Source organism: Mustela erminea, chromosome 6 (genome assembly GCF_009829155.1).
Source record: "Mustela erminea isolate mMusErm1 chromosome 6, mMusErm1.Pri, whole genome shotgun sequence".
Taxonomy (NCBI): Eukaryota; Metazoa; Chordata; class Mammalia; order Carnivora; family Mustelidae; genus Mustela; species Mustela erminea.
Window position 1 is genome coordinate 72,133,267 of NC_045619.1, and position 20,423 is coordinate 72,153,689.

General features: G+C 39.6%; 1 protein-coding gene across 1 annotated transcript in view; it reads left to right on the forward strand.

Moving 5' to 3' along the window:
• The first annotated feature begins 3,968 nt into the window (after positions 1 to 3,968).
• The window catches only part of GYS2 (glycogen synthase 2), a 51,916-nt gene continuing 35,461 nt past the window's right edge, over positions 3,969 to 20,423 (forward strand). Inside the window, exons 1-3 of the mRNA XM_032347710.1 lie at positions 3,969 to 4,437; positions 13,814 to 13,995; positions 17,768 to 17,959. Of these exons, the coding sequence (XP_032203601.1) occupies positions 4,317 to 4,437; positions 13,814 to 13,995; positions 17,768 to 17,959 (495 nt within the window). The 5' untranslated portion in view covers positions 3,969 to 4,316. The remainder of the gene's footprint in view (positions 4,438 to 13,813; positions 13,996 to 17,767; positions 17,960 to 20,423) is intronic.

The window sequence follows — 20,423 nt, forward strand, 5'->3', positions numbered from 1 at the left end:
GCTCTCAGGAGCTTTTGTTCCCTGAACGCTTTCCATACAGCTTTGGAGGATGGGAATGAAGATGGCGGCCTTCCAATCTCCAGCCCAGAGGAGATGAGAACTCAGGGCCCCACGCTTCAGTGAGCCCTCAGAGAAAAGTAGTCAATCCCTTCCATCTTCCTGGTCTCTGGTCATACTCCAAGCTCACCCAGCCTGTGACCAAGCATTTCTATCTCTGGCACACAGCCCCATTTGGAGTCTCCAAACTCAGCAGATTCCTGCCAAGTGCTCCTATGCTGCTGCACCTGGGGGGAGGAAGGTGAGTCTCCCCAGATCCATCCTTTTTCGGGCCCCTCCTCTAAGAGTAGTGGCCTGTCTGTGCCTCGTATCATGGTTTAAGGTAACCCCAAGTTGAGAGCCATTCCTCTGCTCCATCTCTGTAGCTGGCTTCCCTGCTCTGATACCTGGGAGCTCTGCCACACTCAGAGACCCCTGGTCTTTGTGTGACCCTGATGGCCCTGAGACCACACAGACCCAGCAAGGATTCCACCCCCTGCCTAGCCACCAGAGTGATATCCCTCAGGGGAACAGACTTACACAAGTTCTGGTGTTGTGCTCTGCTCCTCTCTCACTTGCGGGTTAAATGGCTGACAGAGGCTCACTCTCCCCATGGTCCATCTTCCCAAATATCACCTCAGATTCTTTTCTTTGCATGTCCTACCTTCCAGAAAGTGGTTGCCTTTCAGCTCATAGAATTGTTTCTATTCTTCTCTTCGATCTCCTATTGAGATTGTAGGTGTTCAGAGTGGTGTGATAGCTATCTAGCTGAATTCCTGGGACCAGGAGGTCTCCTACTCCTTTATCATCTTGCTCCTCCCACAGGGATTGTCCATTTGGATACAATGTTAATTTAAGGATAATTATTTCCTCCTTCTTTGGCCACTTCCTGGTCACCAACTGCAAATATACGCAGAAAAAAAATTAAAAGTCAAGATTTTTGTATCTAGATGTGTAGATGTGTATCTACCTAGAGATGTGACAGTGTAAATGAGTGATGTAGCCCCAAGAAACTAGGTGACTAAAGTGGCAGCTAAAAGGACAGATTTACCCAGTTCCAGCAGATTGTTGCCAAACAGGTAGGAAAATAGGGTTTAGATTTTGTTTTCAAGAAAAAATAGAGATCTAAAGTTTTATGTAAAATCTCCCTTGTTGAGAAATAATATACCTTTTATGTTGTATTGTCCATACCACATAAAACCCATGGCACCATATCCTTGTCTTTGCCATAAGAGTCGAACTTTCTGGAGCAATATAACCTATCCTTCCAGGTCAGTTTACCTTACCCACTCTGTACTCCCTCTTCCTGAGATCTCACTACTCCCATGGCTTTAGTTATTAGCCAAGTCCCAGACTTCTCATCTGAGCTTCTGAGTAGGCAGAAATATCTAACTTTCTGCATCTGGCTGGTATCCCAAACTCACCATGTCTAAAATGGAAGTCACTATCTAATCTCTCAAATAAATCCATTCTTCCCCCCGATATTCCTTATTTTAGTGCATTACATGGCCAACTGCCTTGTTTGATAGGTACCAAACTACCCTTACTTTCCCACACCCCATCAGTTCCAAGAAGTGCCAATTGTTAACAAACATCCCATCACTCACTTCTCTCTAAATTCACTGCTAGTACTTAGTGCAAGTTGTTACTATCTTTTGCTTAGAGTATAAAGTTTTTTTTAAAAAGATTTTATTCATTTATTTGACAGAGAGAAATCACAAGTGGGCAAAGAGGCAGGCAGAAAGAGAGGGAAGGGGAAGCAGGCTCCCCGCCAAGTAGAGAGCCTGATGCAGGGCTCGATTCCAGGACCCTGAGATCATGACCTGAGCTGAAGGCAGAGGCTTAACCCACTGAGCCAACCTGGGACCCCTTGCATAGAGTATATTGGAGATATTTTTACTTAAGTTGGGGTCTGTAGCTGTCATACAAATGGGAAAATGTATGTCAAATCTCAGGCACAGGGTGCCTAGGTGGCTCAGTTTGTTAAGCAACTGCCTTTGGCACAGGTCATGATCCCTGGGTCCTGGGATCAAGTCCTGCATTGTGCTCCCTGCTCATCAGGGAATCTGCTTCTCTCTCTCCCTCTGCCCCTCCTTCCTGTTTGTTCTCTTTCTCTTAAATAAACAAAATCTTAAAACAAAACAAAACAAAAACCCAGAAAAACAACATAAAAACCTCAGACACGTTCAGCCAGTGAGATACTCAGACTATGGAAAACCGAACATAGGAACTGTCGTTTCCTAGTTTCTCCCCATCGGAGCATCCTCTCTCCTCTTTACATGGGTTCTCAAAAGCTATTTAAATTGTTCTCTCTTGTTCTTTCTATTTTCTCTTTGTCTAGCTGATACAGTTGCATTTCCAGAAGTTAAATGTCCATGTGGTGCACATCCAAATCCTGCAAACATATCTTTAGTCTTGTCTGTTGCAAAGAATGCCCCAGTGACTCAGGAATGAAGATCTCTTTTTGAGTTGGTGCTTTCATTTCCTTCAGATAAATAAATACCGAGAAGCAGAATTGCTGGATCACATTGTAGTATTACTTTTAATTTTTGGAGAACCTCCATACCGTTTCCATAGTGGCTACACTGGTTTGCATTCCCACCAACAAGATGCTAGGTTTCCCTTTTCCTGCAGATTTTTAGGGTTGCCTCTTATTCATCCTTTGTGTCTCAATTCAAATAACATTTTCTCAGAATGATCTTCCCAGCACTCCCAGCTAAGGCACTCATTTCACTGAATGGCACTATCACTTTACAGTTTTTCTTCTTCAGAAAGAACAGCACCTGAAATATTTTTTATTTGTTTACATGATGAACGTCTACCTGTCCACATGAAGGCAAGCACTTGTTTACTGTTTACTAAAATACTTTCCATTTCCAGAGTAACAGCACATAATAGGTGTTCCGTAAATACATTAACTGACTCTTTCTGAATATGCAGGTGCAGGCTAATTAAGCCTTCAGTATCCTAAAGACTTAAAAGATTACACACTGTCAAAGCAAATATGTGCTTTTCTGAATGTATCTAGTGACCTCTGCTGGAATTTTAGAGGACAACATTCAGGAATATGGAAAGCAGATAATTTTTCTTTTTCTGATTCCTCTCCAAATCTTATTACAGATATTATCCCCTTTGTCTCTCTCTCTCTCTCTCCTCTCTCTCTCTCTCTCTCTCTCTCACATACACACACAGAGGAAAGAGGATTCGCCCACATAACATGAATAGAGGAGGATATATCCTGTGAACAGATCTCAAATGTTTCCATTTATTTCCCTCTTCTTGACTGAAAGGAGCAATTTTGAAAACGGCATTTACTATTTAAAAGAACTGGTAAAGGGTGTCTGCCTGTTGGAAATTATAGGATCAAAAGAGTTACATAGGTCTACTTTGAGGGTCATTAGGAGATGATGTGTTGCTGAGAATGCTGGTATTTGAGGAAAAAACCCTGAATGAGAATTGAGGACCAGGAATTTCAAAAAGTCAGAGTAATAGAGTGGGAGTGAGTAAAACAATCATCAGGTGATCTGATTAAACTTTTGAAAACAGTTTTTTTTTAAATTATCATTGACCAGTCAAGATTAAATTCTTTGTATGTTATACCAAAACACACACTGGAATTTATACATTTTCATTTAGATTTCAAATTTAGATTATAAATTTGGACTTCAAATTTAGATTATAAATGTAGACTATAGTAACTAGGAATAATTTTTTTAATGTTCTAGAAACAGAAACCAAAGCATACTTAGGAAATCTAAAGGGATTTAAAGCATAGAAACGGTCCCAGCGAATTCTTCATGGAATCTAAAGTGGTCTGCAAACTTAAAAAGGGGAATTGCTAATCTTGGATCACTTTGGAAGTGATGAAATAAACACTGATGACTACATGAGTCTAGGAGTTTGGTCAAAAGGACAAGGGCTAAAGGTCTGGATTTGTGTCATGCTCAGCCTATGAGGGTTCCACCACCGAAAGGGGTGCTTGCCTAAGCCCCGAACCCGAGGATTTTACATGTGGTTGAGTTGTTTTAGGTTAATATTGATTGGAGATACTGTCCTCCCTGGACCTGCCCAGAAAGACTGTAAAGAGGAGCTGAGAATTCTTGCTTAAACTGAGAGTTCTCTGGGAGGCAGAGATTTTGTTGGACTGGTTTACATCGATGAGAAGTTCCCCAAGCCTGAGATCTTCTAACTTGAACCTACACAGCTCTCTGCACACTGCTCCTGGGATCCCAGTGTATTGAATAAAGGATTCAGAAAAGCTTCAGAGGACTGGAAAAAGAATGCTCCGAGGCCGATCTCTATCTGTGACATCCCTGAGTGGGCTTCCTCGGTGGGAAGTTGAAGAACTTCCTGTGGAAGATTTACTGCTTTTTGAAGTTGCTTGGGAAGTAACCAATAAAGGTTTGTACTGCCCTGGAAGGTGGCTATTTGCCAGATTGGTGAAGAATGTAGATTAAGATATCACAGGTGACTTTAGTGAGAATGAATTGACAGGGAGGAGGAATGTAAACTTACTAAATGTCAATTTTGGTTAGGTTTAGCCTTGTCTGTTTCAACAGGTGGCTGTAACTTAGATGTGGCTGTGTGTTGGAGGGAGAGAACGTTGAAAATACTACTCATTGCCAGGGAATGTGCATTTAAGCTGAAATATGAAATACAGGTTATGACAAAACAGAATAGAGAGCTAATATTTCATTTTTCAGTTTTATGATTTCTCTCAACAAAGAAACATAACCATGTACTTTTTTAAGGAGAACCATATGTGATTGGGACCCATGACAAACTTTAATGTCATATACTGTAAAAGGTTATATGACATACTTAGTAATATTGCTAATAATTCACAAATAGCTTGGAATTACAGTTTTAACTTAGCAGCTGCTCAGAAAGCATTACGTCAAGCTCCTATAAGAAGAATAAGAGTATTTCAAACTTGGAGGAATTATATTTGGCATCTGTTCTAATTTTCACCTTATGCTAAGTGTTCAGAGTTCTCACATATACATAGTTATAAAATTAACAAAATCTCCTTTTTAATAAAATTAATAAAATCTTGAAATCCCAAAAGTGAAAATCAATCCTGCTTATGTACAAATGCAGGAAGGAATGTGAGAAAACAAAGCAGTCTTCTACTCTGTTGTTTATTGAGGTGGAAACAAAGAAAGCAGAAACCTTATTACGGAAAATTGTTTTATGAAGAGCTCTATCTAATGTACTTTTTCCTATGGTGTTTAAATATGTCCACAGTTCCAGGGAACAGAGTCGTCTTTTTTATTCATAGATCCCAGAGTAAGACTTGAAAGAAGGTTTTTCTCTACAGAGTAGGCAGGAACTCAAGGATGTAGCTTGTCAGTGGAAAAATTGGGGGGGGTTCTTTAGCACCAGGAATCAGTTCAGAGGACCTCTGCGTGTGTTCCAGCACCTAAACAGAGTTCTTCTCCTTCCTTCTTTCTTCCTTTTCTCTCTATTTAGCAAACATTAATGGAGCATTGTTTACTGGTGCTAGGAATACACTGGTGAGCACTGTTACCCCATGGGGTTTACATCCAGGTCCTGTGTGGGCTGATCTCAGGGCCTAGAACGGTGACTGGTGCACAGAAAATGCTCAGTGGATTTTTTTTCTTTGGAATGAAGGAATGAATACATTTCAGCCCTCACTGCCTTTGAAACCTATTTTCTTTCATTTCCCCTATAAGGGAAAGAAAATTTTGTGTGTGTGGAGAAGGGAACAACAAAATTTCACCCAGCTGACATCTTCAACATGTCTTTATTTTAATACTTATTACAGTCGTATCTTTTAGAAAGTTTCATATAAATGGACAATTATTGTGTTCATCCCTGACAATACATTGACACTATATACATAGCTTTTTTTTTTTTAATTTACTTTGAACTTTCACTTCCCTGCAGTTCATGGCAGTGATAGGAGGCATCTTAGAATCCAACTCCTCTATTTCAAAAATGAAATGGATGACTAAGGCATTAACTGATCAAGCAAATGGAATGGTTGGGACTAGCATTTAGGTCTTCTTCAAGGTCACTTCTCTTTTTTACTACCCACAAGAATTAAAAATTAATATCATTGCCTAAGGAAATGCCCTATAGATGAAAGAACATAGGACTTGCTATCAAAGGCCATAAATTTCTAAGACTTCGAAAAAACATTCTTTAAACTGTCTGAATATCAAGTTTCTTCATGAATGAAATAAATGTACTATGATCCAGCCATCTTATAATGTTTTGTGGCAAGCAAGGAAATCTATTCATATCCAAGAAAACAAAAGATTTCTGACAGGGAAAAAAAAATCCCATTCTGCTAGAATTCTGTCAGTATAAAATAGACATGTATATAATATAAAAATGAGAGTCACGGTTAAATTACTGGATATTAATTCTCAGACTTCAGAATAACACTTTCTACTTGTTCATATTACCCTTGGCATTTATTGCTTTTATTCATTTATCCATTTGTTATTGCTATTTATTTATTATTCAATAAAAATTCATCAGGTGTTTATTAGGTGTCAGGCACTGGGAAATGAAGAAGATAGAGCTTCATAACATGGAATTGATTCCCAATCTTCCAGAATTTACAAACTTGTAGGTAGACCTTGAACACGCAATTATAGTCAAATGTGATGACAATAAGAATAAGAGAAGGAGGGGCTCTAAGAGATACATTGAGAACCCATAGGAGACTCTTAACCATAGGAAACAAACTGAGGGCTGCTGGAGGGGAGGAGAGTGCAGGGATGGGGTAACTGGGTGATGGGCATTGAGGAGGGCATGTGATGGCACGTGCACTGGGTGTTGTATGGAACTGACGAATCACTAAATTCTACCTCTGAAACTACTCATACACTGTATGTTGATTAATTGAACTAAAAAAAGAAAAAGACTACACACTGGGGGCTGGGGAGGGGAGGTTTCTACCTAAATCGGTGTTGGGGAAAAGCACCTCTGTAGGGAAGAGACAATTGAGCTAACACCTGGAGGAGGAAAAGCCACTGGGTAAGGATGAGGGAACAAGGATAAGGAGGGGACAGTGTTCTTTTTGAGGGAGGGCGATATGTCAATATGCAGAGGTGATCGAGTGTACTCTTCAAAGATCTGAGGGAAGCTCAGAAAGAGGAAAGGAGTGGAGGGGTGGCTGCGGATGGGAAGGACCAGCAGGGGGTAGTTTGTGAAGTTTATGGTTAATGATGGGAAGTTCTAAGTAGTGGGAAGTGCTAAGTGGTCTGATGTATTTTTGAAAAACACTATTACTAGTTGCACGAGAGGATAGCAGGAAAGAAAGAGACAAGTTAAAAACTGTTGCTTGGCCTACAATGAAGAGGTTTACATGTATGTCAGGAAAAAAAGTTCACTTTTTCCTTTGTTTGTGCCTCATTACAATGATTTCTTCTCCATAGACCTGCCCAAATCATAGTAGACTAAGGACCAATTATTATGTTGAGGATATCTGAGATTATTAAAAAGACCTTAATGAATATTGACACAAATAATGATAGCTAATTTAATATATGTGAATAACTCTGAAATGTAGTTGTTGAATGAATGCTTCTTTTTAAAAATTTACTAAAAATAGGGGTGCCTGGGTGGCTCAGTCAGTTAAGCATCCAACTCTTGATTTCAGCTCAGGTCATGATCTCAGGGTGGTGAGATCTAGACCTGAGTCAGGCTGAGCACTGGGCCTGGAATCAGCTTGGGGTTCTCTCTCTCCTTCTCCCTCTGCCCCTCCCCTCACCATGTATGCTCTCATGTGCGTGCTCTCTCTAAAAAAAAAAAATAAATAAAATAAAAAACAGTTCATTTTGGCCCAAAGCCAGCAAGTAATATAATACATACAATACTTCTACTATCTCCCTTCTCAAACCAGACACCATAGGTCTGGGTCACATGGTGTGAACAGCATATGGAAAAACATGAAGATTGCAGTCGGAATGGTGTGGTAGAAACTGATTATAATTGTGAGTCTGCTCTTCTGAGGCAAAGATTCTGAAGGTGGGACCTTGAGAAAAGTAGGCTTCGAGGAGTTTGTAAACCTTTAAGATTTTATTTATTTATTGACAGAGAGAAATCACAAGTAAATGGAGAGGCAGGCAGAGAGAGAGAGAGGGAAGCAGGCTCCCTGCTGAGCAGAGAGCCCGATGCGGGACTCGATCCCAGGACCCTGAGATCATGACCTGAGCCGAAGGCAGCGGCTTAACCCACTGAGCCACCCAGGCACCCAAGTTTGTAAGCCTTTAAAATTGTATCTGAAAATGGTATGTGTAAGTCCTCTTTTGGGGAAAAGGACTGAATGCCTTCATTAGATTTCCAAAACCCTCCATGATGGATATGAGAACCTGCTTGCTAGCTACCTGAGCCCTGGGTTCCTTTTCGTTAACGGGAAGTGCCCAGAGCCAAAATGAAAACCCATTTCCCATAAGTATTGTTTCCCAAATGGCTTTTCTCTAGGGCAGAATAGAAAGGATTCTACCTTCCCCAAGACCTAAGGTAACTGGTTTTTCTGGGACACTGCTCATTTTCTTCCTCTGTCCTAGCCACCCACCGCTTTTAAAAATCCATCACTATATTGCTCCAGACAGTTATATATAGTTTGGCTGTCTACAACCTGTGGACTCTCGAGTCAGACTTCCTGGGCTGGAATCCCAACTCCTTCATTACCTGTGTGATGTTGGATCGGTCTCATAGCCTCTCTCTGCCTCAGTTTGCCCATTTAAAATAAAGGTAATAATAGCACGTATCTATAATGGTGTTGTGGAAACTAAAACAAATACCAACTGTAAATCACTTAGAACAGGGCCTCGCATTTAGTAAATGCTCTGGCGGTGTTAACTTATTATTATTTCTTCATAAAATGTATTCATCAAAGGAGGAAATTGGGTCATTCGTTTTCATACTGCCTTTCACTTTGAGCAATTCCATGATTCTGTTTTCAAATACAGAAAGGGGGGGGAGTTATGGATCAGGATTATAATAAGTAGGGGTGATGTCCCTTTGCCTGGCATGGATTCACGGTGGCCGTGTCAGTGGCATCCCGAGCCTCACCACAAGAAACACAATCCATGCAAGCACCATGCTCCGCACATCCACAGCTTCAAGAGGAGCCTGTGTCCTCACTTCCTTTTCACCGAGAACATTTGCATTTACCATTGTGGTACAGTCAGGGTGGGGAGAACTATTGGCTTGCTCCAAGCTGTCATCTCCCACTGCCCAAGACTGCTGATGCTTTATTTTGAAGCCACAGACCCAGCAAAGCTCTGGACACATCAACATTTGTTGACCATGGTTGTCTTTCCTATCAGGTTTGATGCCTCAGAGAAGGATGTCTAAATGTAGAATGACTACTCTTGTTCTGCAGCTGTCTTGAGATGGGGAGGCCAGATTAGTACCTCTGTATACTGACGTCATATAACTTCCCAATTCTGTAACTTTAATTTTTTTTATATATTTTTTAAGATTTTATTTATTTATTTTACAGACAGAGATCACAAGCAGGCAGAGAGGCAGGCAGAGAGAGAGGAAGGGAAGCAGGCTCCCCGCTGAGCAGATAGCCTGTTGTGTGGCTCCATCCCAGGACCCTGGGATCATGCCCTGAACCGAAGGCAGAGGATTTAACCCACTGAGCCACCCAGGCGCCACCAAATTCTGTAACTTTTAAACATTTTTAAAAGTAATGAAGATTGTCCCAGTTTATATATAAAATATAGTTGATCCTTGAACAACACAATTTTGAGTGCATGTGTCCACTTATATGCAGACTTTTTCAATAAATATAGTACTGTAAAGGTATTTTCTCTACACTAGGATGTTTTTGAACAATATTTTCTTTTCCTAGCTTGCTTTATTGTTACAGGAGAGTATAAAATACATATAGCATACAAATATAGGTTAATTGTTTATGTTATCAGTAAGGTTTCAGGTCAACAGGCTATTAGTTGTTTTTGTGGATTCAAAAGTTATATTTTGATTTTTTGATTGCATGGGAGATTGGCACCCCAACCATCCCTTGTTCAAGGGTCAAATGTATATCCTTATTATGTATAATATATAGAGAGTATAATAATATACAATATATGTTCGTGTATACACACACACACACACACACTTTGGCTGGTGTCCACATTCTATACCACTTTGGAGTCCCAATTTTAGCAATATCACCAGTGTTTCTATATGAAAACTTGGGGTTTTAACTATCTCCATGACATATGCCATAGGACCTCATCTTTTCTTTCTTATGAAAGGCCTGATACTTTGCCCTCACACAAAAGATAGCTCCCATGTTGTTTCAGGAAAATATAGATCAATAAAATACAAAGTACATGTTTGAAAGTGAAGGGTAAGTCAATTCAATGTAATTCAATGACCTACACCGGTAAAACAATAAATCATTAAAAAATATGTGTTGGGAACCTCTGGAATATAGTCCAAATTTGAAAATAGTAATGACTCTATTTCTTTGCCATCACACTCACCTATAAATAGCCTGTCAGAAGAGGAGTTTTGGGTAAATGTGGCATCTAGACAAACTAAAGGCTGAGGAAAATACAAATATGGAGAGACAGAACAAAGTTACAATGGACCTTGAGCATATGAAATAGTGGTAAGATGACCTCCCCACGGAAAGACTATACATGAAGTAGTCTAGGGGGGAATGATTCATTTACCATTAGGTCTCAACCAATATAGGACTATTTTTTTTTAATTTTATGTTTTTATCCTGATACACTGAAAGCGCATAGACATAGTATTTATGAACCCTCTAAGGTTACTTGGTGACTATTTCTATCAAGGTTGAAGGCCTCAAATGGGAAAAAGAAACAGCAAATTAACTAACAGTGTTTAATTTTGCATCTCAATTCCCACATCTAATCTTTTTTTTTTTTTTTTGAGTAAAGAATTTCTCTTCTCCTTTTGGTCCTTTAACAAATAAAAATGTGTTTGCATTTGCCCTAGTGTATTTGAATTTGAAACACATAGTCTAACAAATAAGGATATCCTAAGCTCTCTAGGCAAGATACATAGTTGCAAATAAATGAAAGTTTTAAAGATAGAAACGTGAATAAATAAAAAAAAAATGCGTGCCATCAGAACCCAATAACATAGCCCCTTTATAAGAAGAATGTGAAGGAAATAAGTCTACAGAAGAAATTATTTGAAAATTTTATGTTTTTATGGATCATGAGTGTGAATAAAGCTTATATGTATATAAATACATTGCTAAGATGTGGCTTATACACTTTAAAGAAAAAAATTCTTAGTTGTTTTTGCAAATTTTTTCTCTAAAGTTGTTTTTTTAACAAATGGTTTTGACAGTTCATGACATTTTCCGGAATTTGGAGAACTATTTAGGCATACTTGATTCTGGCTTCAATTTATGTAGCCTCAGATTTATTGCTGATTGGGTAATTGAATCATTTCTGTTCTGATCTTTTCTGGAAGCCTCTACGTGCAGGGTTTACAGATCATCTTCATGTGTTTTTGTCATCTGCCATCTGAGTTGTGATTGAAAGTTCTTATTGTTCTTTGTTCAAGTGACAGTTTTAAATTTCTTTACATTTTCTATAGCCATGAAATCTTTTCTTAGACATGAAGTTCTTAAAGACAAGAAGTTTATGTAGGCTCATGTGAAAACTGTTTGCATGAAATAATTACAAGTTGGGAATTCTATTAGCACTACCCTTTTATGAGTTAATGAATCCTATTGGTATTTATATAACAGTACCAACATTTGCATTTTGTGTCTCGTCTTAAAAGGCAGTTCACCAAAAAGTATATTTTGAGTGGTTCAGGCTTAAAGAAAAATTTGCAGATGGCAAATTCTGCCTTTTGGCCATAGATTGTGACTATTGATAAGATTTATCATTTATGTACCTCTGGGGCAAATAATACATTATATGTTAATTAAAAAAAGATTTATCATTTAAAGTCTAAATTACAGAAACAGTTTAAGAGATACAACTGCTATCGAACCCTATATCCTGGTGAATTGAAATAACTTACAAAAACTGGAGTAAAAATAGAAACCTTTTTAAAAAATATACAAGTAATAAAATCATTCTAGGAAGTAGAGCTGAAGATTGGTGCCAGGATTTGTGATGGCCCTGGGATTTTACAGAGCATCTTTTTAAAAAATATTTTATTTATTTATTTGACACACAGAGATCACAAGTAGGCAGAGAGGCAGGCAGAGAGAGAGAGAGAGGAGGAAGCAGGCTCCCTGCTGAGCAGAGAGCCTGATGCAGGGCTCGGTCCCAGGACCCTGAGATCACAACCCGAGCTGAAGGCAGTGGCTTAACCCACTGAGCCACCCAGACACCCTCATACAGCTTTCTTGAGTTGTTTCCCCACCTATAGCTCATGGACAGAGTACTGCTTAAGAAATTGATTCAGACTGCTTCATATTCTCATACAAGATGATCGCTTAGGGCCAGCACAAGATACCCTGCCTGAGTTTAGTGAAGGTCTTCTGCTCGGTCCTCCCTATTCCTGCTGCCTAGTTGCTGCATCTCAAACCTTCCCTTTTGAATGCCTATTATCCTTCCCTTCCACTGTGCTCTCAACTTAGGGCCTTGGCTCTAACTCATGTCTTTGCTTAAAAAGTTCTTCTCCATAACTGCTTGCTTTATTTCTTCACCCTTTTAAGTACTTACTCGAATACTACATTGCATTGAGCCTTAGTCTTTGACACTGCTGCTACAACCTCCCTTTTGCCTCCAAGCTAAGTAATATTTTATCTCTGCTGAACAAATGAGCTAATAGAGCCTTAGACTGGTTGATTTAGCGAGTTCAATTTAGTTGTTCCCAATTTTTCACCATTATAATTCTTCCATAAATAACCCAATACACATATCTTTGGACACTCTTCTTATTTCCAAGAACAATATTCTAGATGTAGACATGCTGGATCCCAGGGTACACATAATTTTTGACTCTGTGTTTTAATAGCAATGGCAGCAATGCCAGAGGGGAAATGAGACACCACATGAAAATATGTATGCTAGGGTGCCTCAGTTGCTCAGTCCTTAAACATCTGCCTTTGGCTCAGGTCATGATTCCAGGGTCTTGGGATTGAGTCCCACATTGGACTCCAACTCCCTGCTTGGCCAGGAGCCTGCTTCTCCCTCTCCTCCCTGCTTTCTCTCTCAATATCTCTTCCTCTCAAATAAATAAATAAAATCTTTATAAGAAAATGTGAATGTGAATCGTTGGGCTTGACATGAGGGTTGGGCCAAGCATTCCCCCCTCAAAATCTATCATTTCTTTTCTCTTGTCAAAATGTACTTTGTTGGGTACCTTCCAAGGTAAGTGGCTCTTTAGCTTGAAAGATTTATTCATAATTTCAGTAGTGGCTGTTACTTGGACATACACTAGCCCCCTCTGGAGCAGTGTAGGAGAAGGAGTAAAAGGTAATTATAGATGCTGAGGGTGTGTGTCCTGACAACAGCTGTTGGAACCCACTTTGAAACTTCAGTGCAAATAGAGCTTTAGGTCAAGTTTTGCTTTCTTCTGATATCTCTTAAGATTTCCTGGAAATACTTGTATTTCTCAGCTGCTGCCAACCTGCTCTTCTATGAAATGCATGAACTGAACCAAATAGTAACTATTTGTTAGTGTCCTTTAAAAATTTTCTTCTAGAAAGTTAAGGAAACCCTTGTACTTGATAAATCCTAAATGCTAACTTAAAAATAAGAGCTCATTTCCATGCCTTCATCACTTACAATGAAATACTAACCTAAATGATAAATGGAATTTTTTTTTTTAACAGTTGGTGGCATCTATACTGTGATTCAGACGAAGGCCAAAACCACAGCAGATGAATGGGGAGACAATTATTTTCTGATTGGACCATATTTTGAGCATAATATGAAGACTCAGGTAGAACAATGTGAACCTATAAATGATGCTGTTAGAAAAGCAGTGGACACAATGAATAAACATGGCTGCCAGGTAAGGGATACTGACTGAAACTTCACTCTGCAGGACTAGTAGACTGTTACAGGAGAGCAGACCACCATTCACATGAACTCACAAGAGAAGACTACCTACCTAGGGAAAAGGAGCAGGTTTGTGAGAAAGAGGATGAATTTGATTGGAAATAGGTTACATTTGAGGCACGTTGTAAAAACTGTCAGGAAATGTCTAATAGGATAATAGATTCGGAGTGCAGCAGAAGGTAGAGGATAGACGTGTTTGGGGAAAGTCATTTGTGTTTAAATTGTAGTTGACATTATTGGCATTGATAACAGTATTCAGTGGAAGATTATAGACAAAGAGCAAATGTTTTGAGCCAAACCTTTGGAAATGTCAACATGTTGGAACAACTATGTTAAAAAAAAAAAAAAAAAGAAAGAAAAGAAAAGAAAAGAAAAAAGGAACTCAGAGATTGCACAAGTACAAACACAGCTAGTGATACAGAATCAAGGGTGGTGTGCAAATCCTAATCTTCAGAACCTGTGAATATGTTAGCTTATTTAACAAAAGGATTTTGTAGATTTGGATCATGAGGTGGGGAGATTCTCCTGGGTTATCTAGGTGGGCTGATGTAATCACAGGGGTCTTTATAAAAGAGAGGCAGTAGAGTTAGAATCAGAAAGAAGATGTGCCAATCGAAGTAGAGCACAAGCCAAGAAATGCCTATAACCTCTAGAAGCTGGAAAAGACCAGGAAACAGATTCCCCTAGAGCCTACAGATGGACTGCAACTCTGCCAACATGTTGATTTTAACCCCAAAGACCTATTTCAGATTATGGACTCCTAAACCTGAAAGATCATAAATTTGTGTTGTTTTAAACCACTAGGTTTGTGTCTTAATCTGTTGCCATCACAATAGCAATAGGTCAAAACAAGGGAGGAGAGAGTTTCAAGTATGAAGGAGGGATTAAGTCAGTCAAAGGTTTAACCAATCTCAGTTGGGGTTAGCAATATTCCGGTCATTCAGGGTAATCTTGCTAAATACAGCCTTGAGGGAGAAGAAGGTTAAATCAGATTGCAGTGGATTGGGGAATGAGTGAATGGTGAGGAAAAGGTACAGAAGTTGTGGCAATAAAATTTTTCAATGAAGAAAAAGGATCATTAAGTATGATTCTATGACTGACTGAATTAATGGTTGAATTGATGAACAGTTGCTTTTGAAATGGATAGGAAAGGAAGCAAAGCCAGAAAGGAGGCAATGATGTAGGAAAAAATGGAGGGCTCCAAAAACCAGAGGTGTTGATGACAGAAAAAGGAGTATATATGCTGGGAGAAGCAGAGTGAGAGAAGTGGAGGTATGGATGTTGTAGTCAAGTAAAAGAATGCTCAGGCTGAAAATTTCAGAGAAGGAATAGCCTCAGTTTTGACAAGGATAACAGTGTAGCCATGAGCTTGTGTAGCTGGAATGTCATGGACATGAAGTTCTTCGAAGTCAATAAAGTCAGAATACCATGAGGTTAACTGTGTAGGATAAAAAATTGAATTTTGAAGTTGCCCAGAGAAAGGTGGAAAAGTAGCCAGATGATTAATAGGACAAGGAAAAGTAATGTATTTGGATAACATCAATTTCAAAGATGTCTTTATACACAAATAAGTTTCAGCATGATTTTAAAAGATCTAAACTTTCGGGGTGTCTGGGTGGCTTAGTCATTGAGTGTCTGCCTTTGGCTCAGGTCATGATCTCAGGGTCCTGGGATCGAGCCCCACATTGGGCTCCTTGCTCTGTGGGAGGCCTGCTTCTCCTTCTCCCACTCCCCCTGCTTATATTCCTTCTCTTGCTGTCTCTCTCTGTATCAAATAAATAAATAAAAATCTTTTTTAAAAAAATCCAAACTTTCTTTATACTCACCCCAGGAATATAGTTTCTGGGGATGAAAACATGAGAAGCCTTCATTGAGATGTCCACGTGAGTAGCAGTGTCTTTACAAGGTCTATGCAAAGCCTGAGATGCAGAAGATTTAACTGAAGGGAACTTGAGGTCCCAGAGGGCACCAGGGAAACCTATCATAGTGAGTGTAGCATAGAGAACCTAAGAAAGTAAGAGAGAGATGCATGTTGTGCTACTGGGATGAAAGAGTGAGACTTTGGAAGGGGCTTGTATTTGAAGCTCTCATGAAAGAAGACAGAGATGAAAATCATAATTGTCTGACTGGTCTTAAAGTTCTAAATGGATTTCTGATGTAAGGATATTTCCATATCATAGCCAAGAACTCACTGGAAGTCAAAACAAGCTAGCTTACATTCTCCAGTGTCAATATTTCTCTATGATTTCAGCTCACTGTATCATATGTCATACATTAGGCAGTTAGTAACTATTCATTGAATGAATACATAAATCAATGAATGTTCTAAAGGGAAATAAATGAATGTTCCTGAAAAGGAAAACTCAGTCTGGAAAGGGAAGAGTGCCATGATACTTATTGATTACAATGGAAGCAATCAACAGATAATGGGGTCTTTCAGAGTTGTCCAAGGCTAGATGGGAGAGATATCACTATATATTTCTGAGCCCTGTGGAAGAAAATTATGACCAAAAATGGGCTTTCAAGCTCCCCAAACTCAGCCTTGGGTAGAGTCACTGGGTCAATAACTAAACAATGCAGACATGTCCAGTTTACTAGAGAGGGCCAGATACAAATGAGAAGCTCTTAGCTTTTGGCAACTTCCAAGAAGGATTTGAAGTGACTTATGGAGTTGCATACCATGTAATTGGAGAATAAACCTAAATAAAAGTCAAGACAAAAGAATGAGTAAATTACTATAGAAAAATAGAAGCCAAAAAGAAAGTTAAAATTTGGATATACAAGTGATTATATAATTACAATTGGGAGAAAACGATATAGCTAAAACATTAGAACTTGTACAAGAAAAAACAGGAATAAAAGAATTCAATTTGAAGAATGTAAGAGGATTAGACTTTGAGCTGTTAGATTAAAGAGATAAAGTAACTTGGGCAATATATTTAGTTAAGACACCTGGCAGCACCCATGTTGGGAAACACTTTGTGTCACTTTTTTTTTTTTTCCTGATAGGAGGAATAAGAGAAATCATATACGTTTGTTCATAGAAATGAATTTTTCTAGCATGAAATATAGTCCCATTACTTAAAGTAAAATAAGTGACACTGTAGACATTATATCCAATACAAATCAAAGATACAGAGCAGTTTATCTTACAGCTTTATCATAAAAACATGCATGATATTAAATCCTAAAACCAGGAGCTCTAGATCACAGGAGAGGATTAAGAAAAAGAAGGACAAAAATTGGGGCACCTGGGTGGCTCAGTAGACTGAAGGTTCACCTTTGGCTCAGGTCATGATCCCAGGGTCCTGGGATCAAGTCCTGTGTCAGACTCCCTGCTCAGCCAGGGGCCTGCTTCTCCTGTTCCCTTTACCCCTCCCCCCACCCCCTTGTGCTACCTCTCTCACTCTCTCATGCTCTGTCTCTCAAATAAATAAAAATCTTTTTAAAAAGGACAGAGGTTATATAATCTAGATACTTCGTTTTTAAATGACCAAATTTACTGAAGGATAAGAACTTGGAGGTTTAGATGACTGGATGCAAGCTCATTCCATGTTCAGGCTCAAATATCAGATGTTTTGTGTTACCACTACAGTTTCCTATATAGCTTGCATAGTCCGCTGTTGAATTCTAAATAAAGTTTATATGCTCTAAGCACATATACCGTTTTTTTCCCCTTGCATTGCCTGGTATTACTGCAAAGCTCTGTGTTCTTTACATGGCAGGTGCACTTTGGAAGATGGCTGATAGAAGGGAGTCCTTACGTGGTGCTCTTTGACATAGGCTATTCAGCCTGGAACCTGGACAGGTGGAAGGGTGACCTCTGGGAAGCCTGCAGTGTCGGCATCCCTTACCATGACCGAGAAGCCAACGATATGCTAATATTCGGATCTTTAACCGCCTGGTTCTTAAAAGAGGTATAGTTTATTGCATAGTCATACAACAGATGAGGAACGTAATTGTGCTCTGTGCTCAGCAATGATCCCATGGTTTTTAGGTTATGCTAAAGGAGATGATGACTTTGTGATTGTCCTAATACATTTCAAAAGAATCTGAGAAAATGTTCAGTCTTCCTCTAAATCCTAGCTCTTGGAACAGGTTAATATCGTACTTATTAATATATACCTCATGTCAGATTTAAATAGAATGATGTGTATAAAACAACCAATTATATTCCCTGATACATAGATGGTAATATATATACAAGCAAAAAACAGTATATATCATGCACTAAAGACCTGAATTCTAGACTTATGGGAGTAGAAAAGAGCTTGAAATATTTGGTTTTGTTTATGCATGAGTACTTGGGCAACCGCAGTGGCTTTTAGGTATTTTCATCGTTTTCTAAGGGCTGACGTGATCTCAGCAGTTGCTAAGGATCTGTAGAAGTGAAATATCCTCCCCTCAAAAACCAACTTTCCCAAACCCCAAAAGACCTCAAGAACGTTAGATATCTATCCTTGTGAAATGAACCAAGCCCACACTCTCATCAGTTCTCAAAGGAGGATTTCTTTGCATTCCTTGCATTACCTCAAAATGATTGTCCTTAACTTCAACATTAGATGGTGAGGAAGAGCATTTCTAATAAAGTGGGGGTGTAGACTGAGGACAAATCACAGAACTGTTGGCAGCGCATCCCCTTGACCAGCCTTTCTTACGGGTGCAGTCTTATTCCAGCAGCTACAAAAGGCTGCCTAGAAGCGAAGAGGAAGGTGGAAAGGCAGTTCCATTGCTTTCTGCTGGCGACAGAATTAGGAGAGGAGGGTGAGGGTGCTGAAGAGATCTGGCCTAATGACAATAAGCCGTCTTGTTGTAGCATCAGTTGGTGGAACCAACTCTTCCTACGCAAACTGCCTCCTTAATCCAAGGCCCTTGGGGCTGAGGCCAGCCTCTGTGTGTGTGTGTGTGTGTGTGTGTGTGTGTGCGCGCGCGCGCGTGCACACACTCTCTCATCCTTTCTGTTAAAGGTAACTAGAGAGGAGAGAAGCAAGAAAGTGAAGGCCCCAGTGTTCTCTAAATTAAAACTATTACAGAAACAGACATTTTCTTTGATCCAAAGGGCAAATAAAGACATTAACAGCCCAAGGCTCCTGAGAAAACCCTGTTTCTTTTTTTTTTTTTTTTTTAAAGATTTTATTTATTTATTTGACAAAGAGAGATCACGAGTAGGCAGAGAGGCAGGCAGAGAGAGAGAGGAGGAAGCAGGCTCCTGCTGAGCAGAGAGCCCGATGTGGGACTCGATCCCAGGACCCTGAGATCATGACCTGAGCCGAAGGCAGCGGCTTAACCCACTGAGCCACCCAGGCGCCCGCAAATCCTGTTTCTATAGTTACCTCTCGGCTGCTACTGGTCTGTGCACTTGTTAATTACCATGAAAAACTTTTTGAAGAACAAGTACTTTAAACTACAAAGGTTCTAGACTAAGTCAGTGGTTCTCAAAGAGTATTTCCATGGACCACCAGCAGCAGCATCGCCTGCAAACTTGTAAGACATGCAAATTCTTGCCCCCAGCCCAGAATTAGATTACCTGGTAATGGGACCCAGATGTCTCTACTTGACCAGCGTTCCAGGTGACACTGATGTCCTCCAAGTGTGAGAACTGCCTTCTTGGGTAAACTCTTGATTTCCTAGTCCTCGCTCAGACTCCTTGAATGCATGTGTTATTGCATGATCAATTCTATTCCCACACTGAGGGAACAAGCTGTTGTAAGGGGAGTGGAATGTAAATACTAAACTTCTGGAAGGGTGAAACAAGGTAACTTAAAGGCAAGGAAATTGACCCCCTGTCTAGTTTTAGAGCTAGACCCAGATTAGTCCTGCGTCCTCAGTGTGTGACTAAATTAGGATTTGCTTCTGGGGCGCCTGGGTGGCTCAGTGGATTAAGCCGCTGCCTTCAGCTCAGGTCATGGTCTCAGGGTCCTGGGATCGAGTTCCGCATCGGGCTCTCTGCTCAGCGGGGAGCCTGCTTCCCTCTCGCTCTCTGCCTGCCTCTCTGCCTACTTGTGATCTCTCTCTGTCAAATAAATAAATAAAATCTTTACAAAAAAAATAAATAAAAATAAATTAGGATTTGCTTCCAAGCAAGTTATTCATCTCTTCCTTCCCAGTTCCGTATTCTTAAAATAATATGTTAGTTAAAGAGGTTTTGTCTTCAATTACAGAAGATCCAAATAAGACTGACTTAAAACAGGAAGTCATATATTATTTATTTCAAAAGAAGCTTGTAAGTGGGTAGTCCCCCTTGATCAGCTGCTTAGTGATATCTTCAAGGGTGTTATTGCTATTATTTATTTGTCCATTCGATGAATATTTATGGAGTACCTACTGTGCATTTGTTCTATGAGGCCCCTTTGTAGCTACAAAAGTAAGTCTATTTCCTTC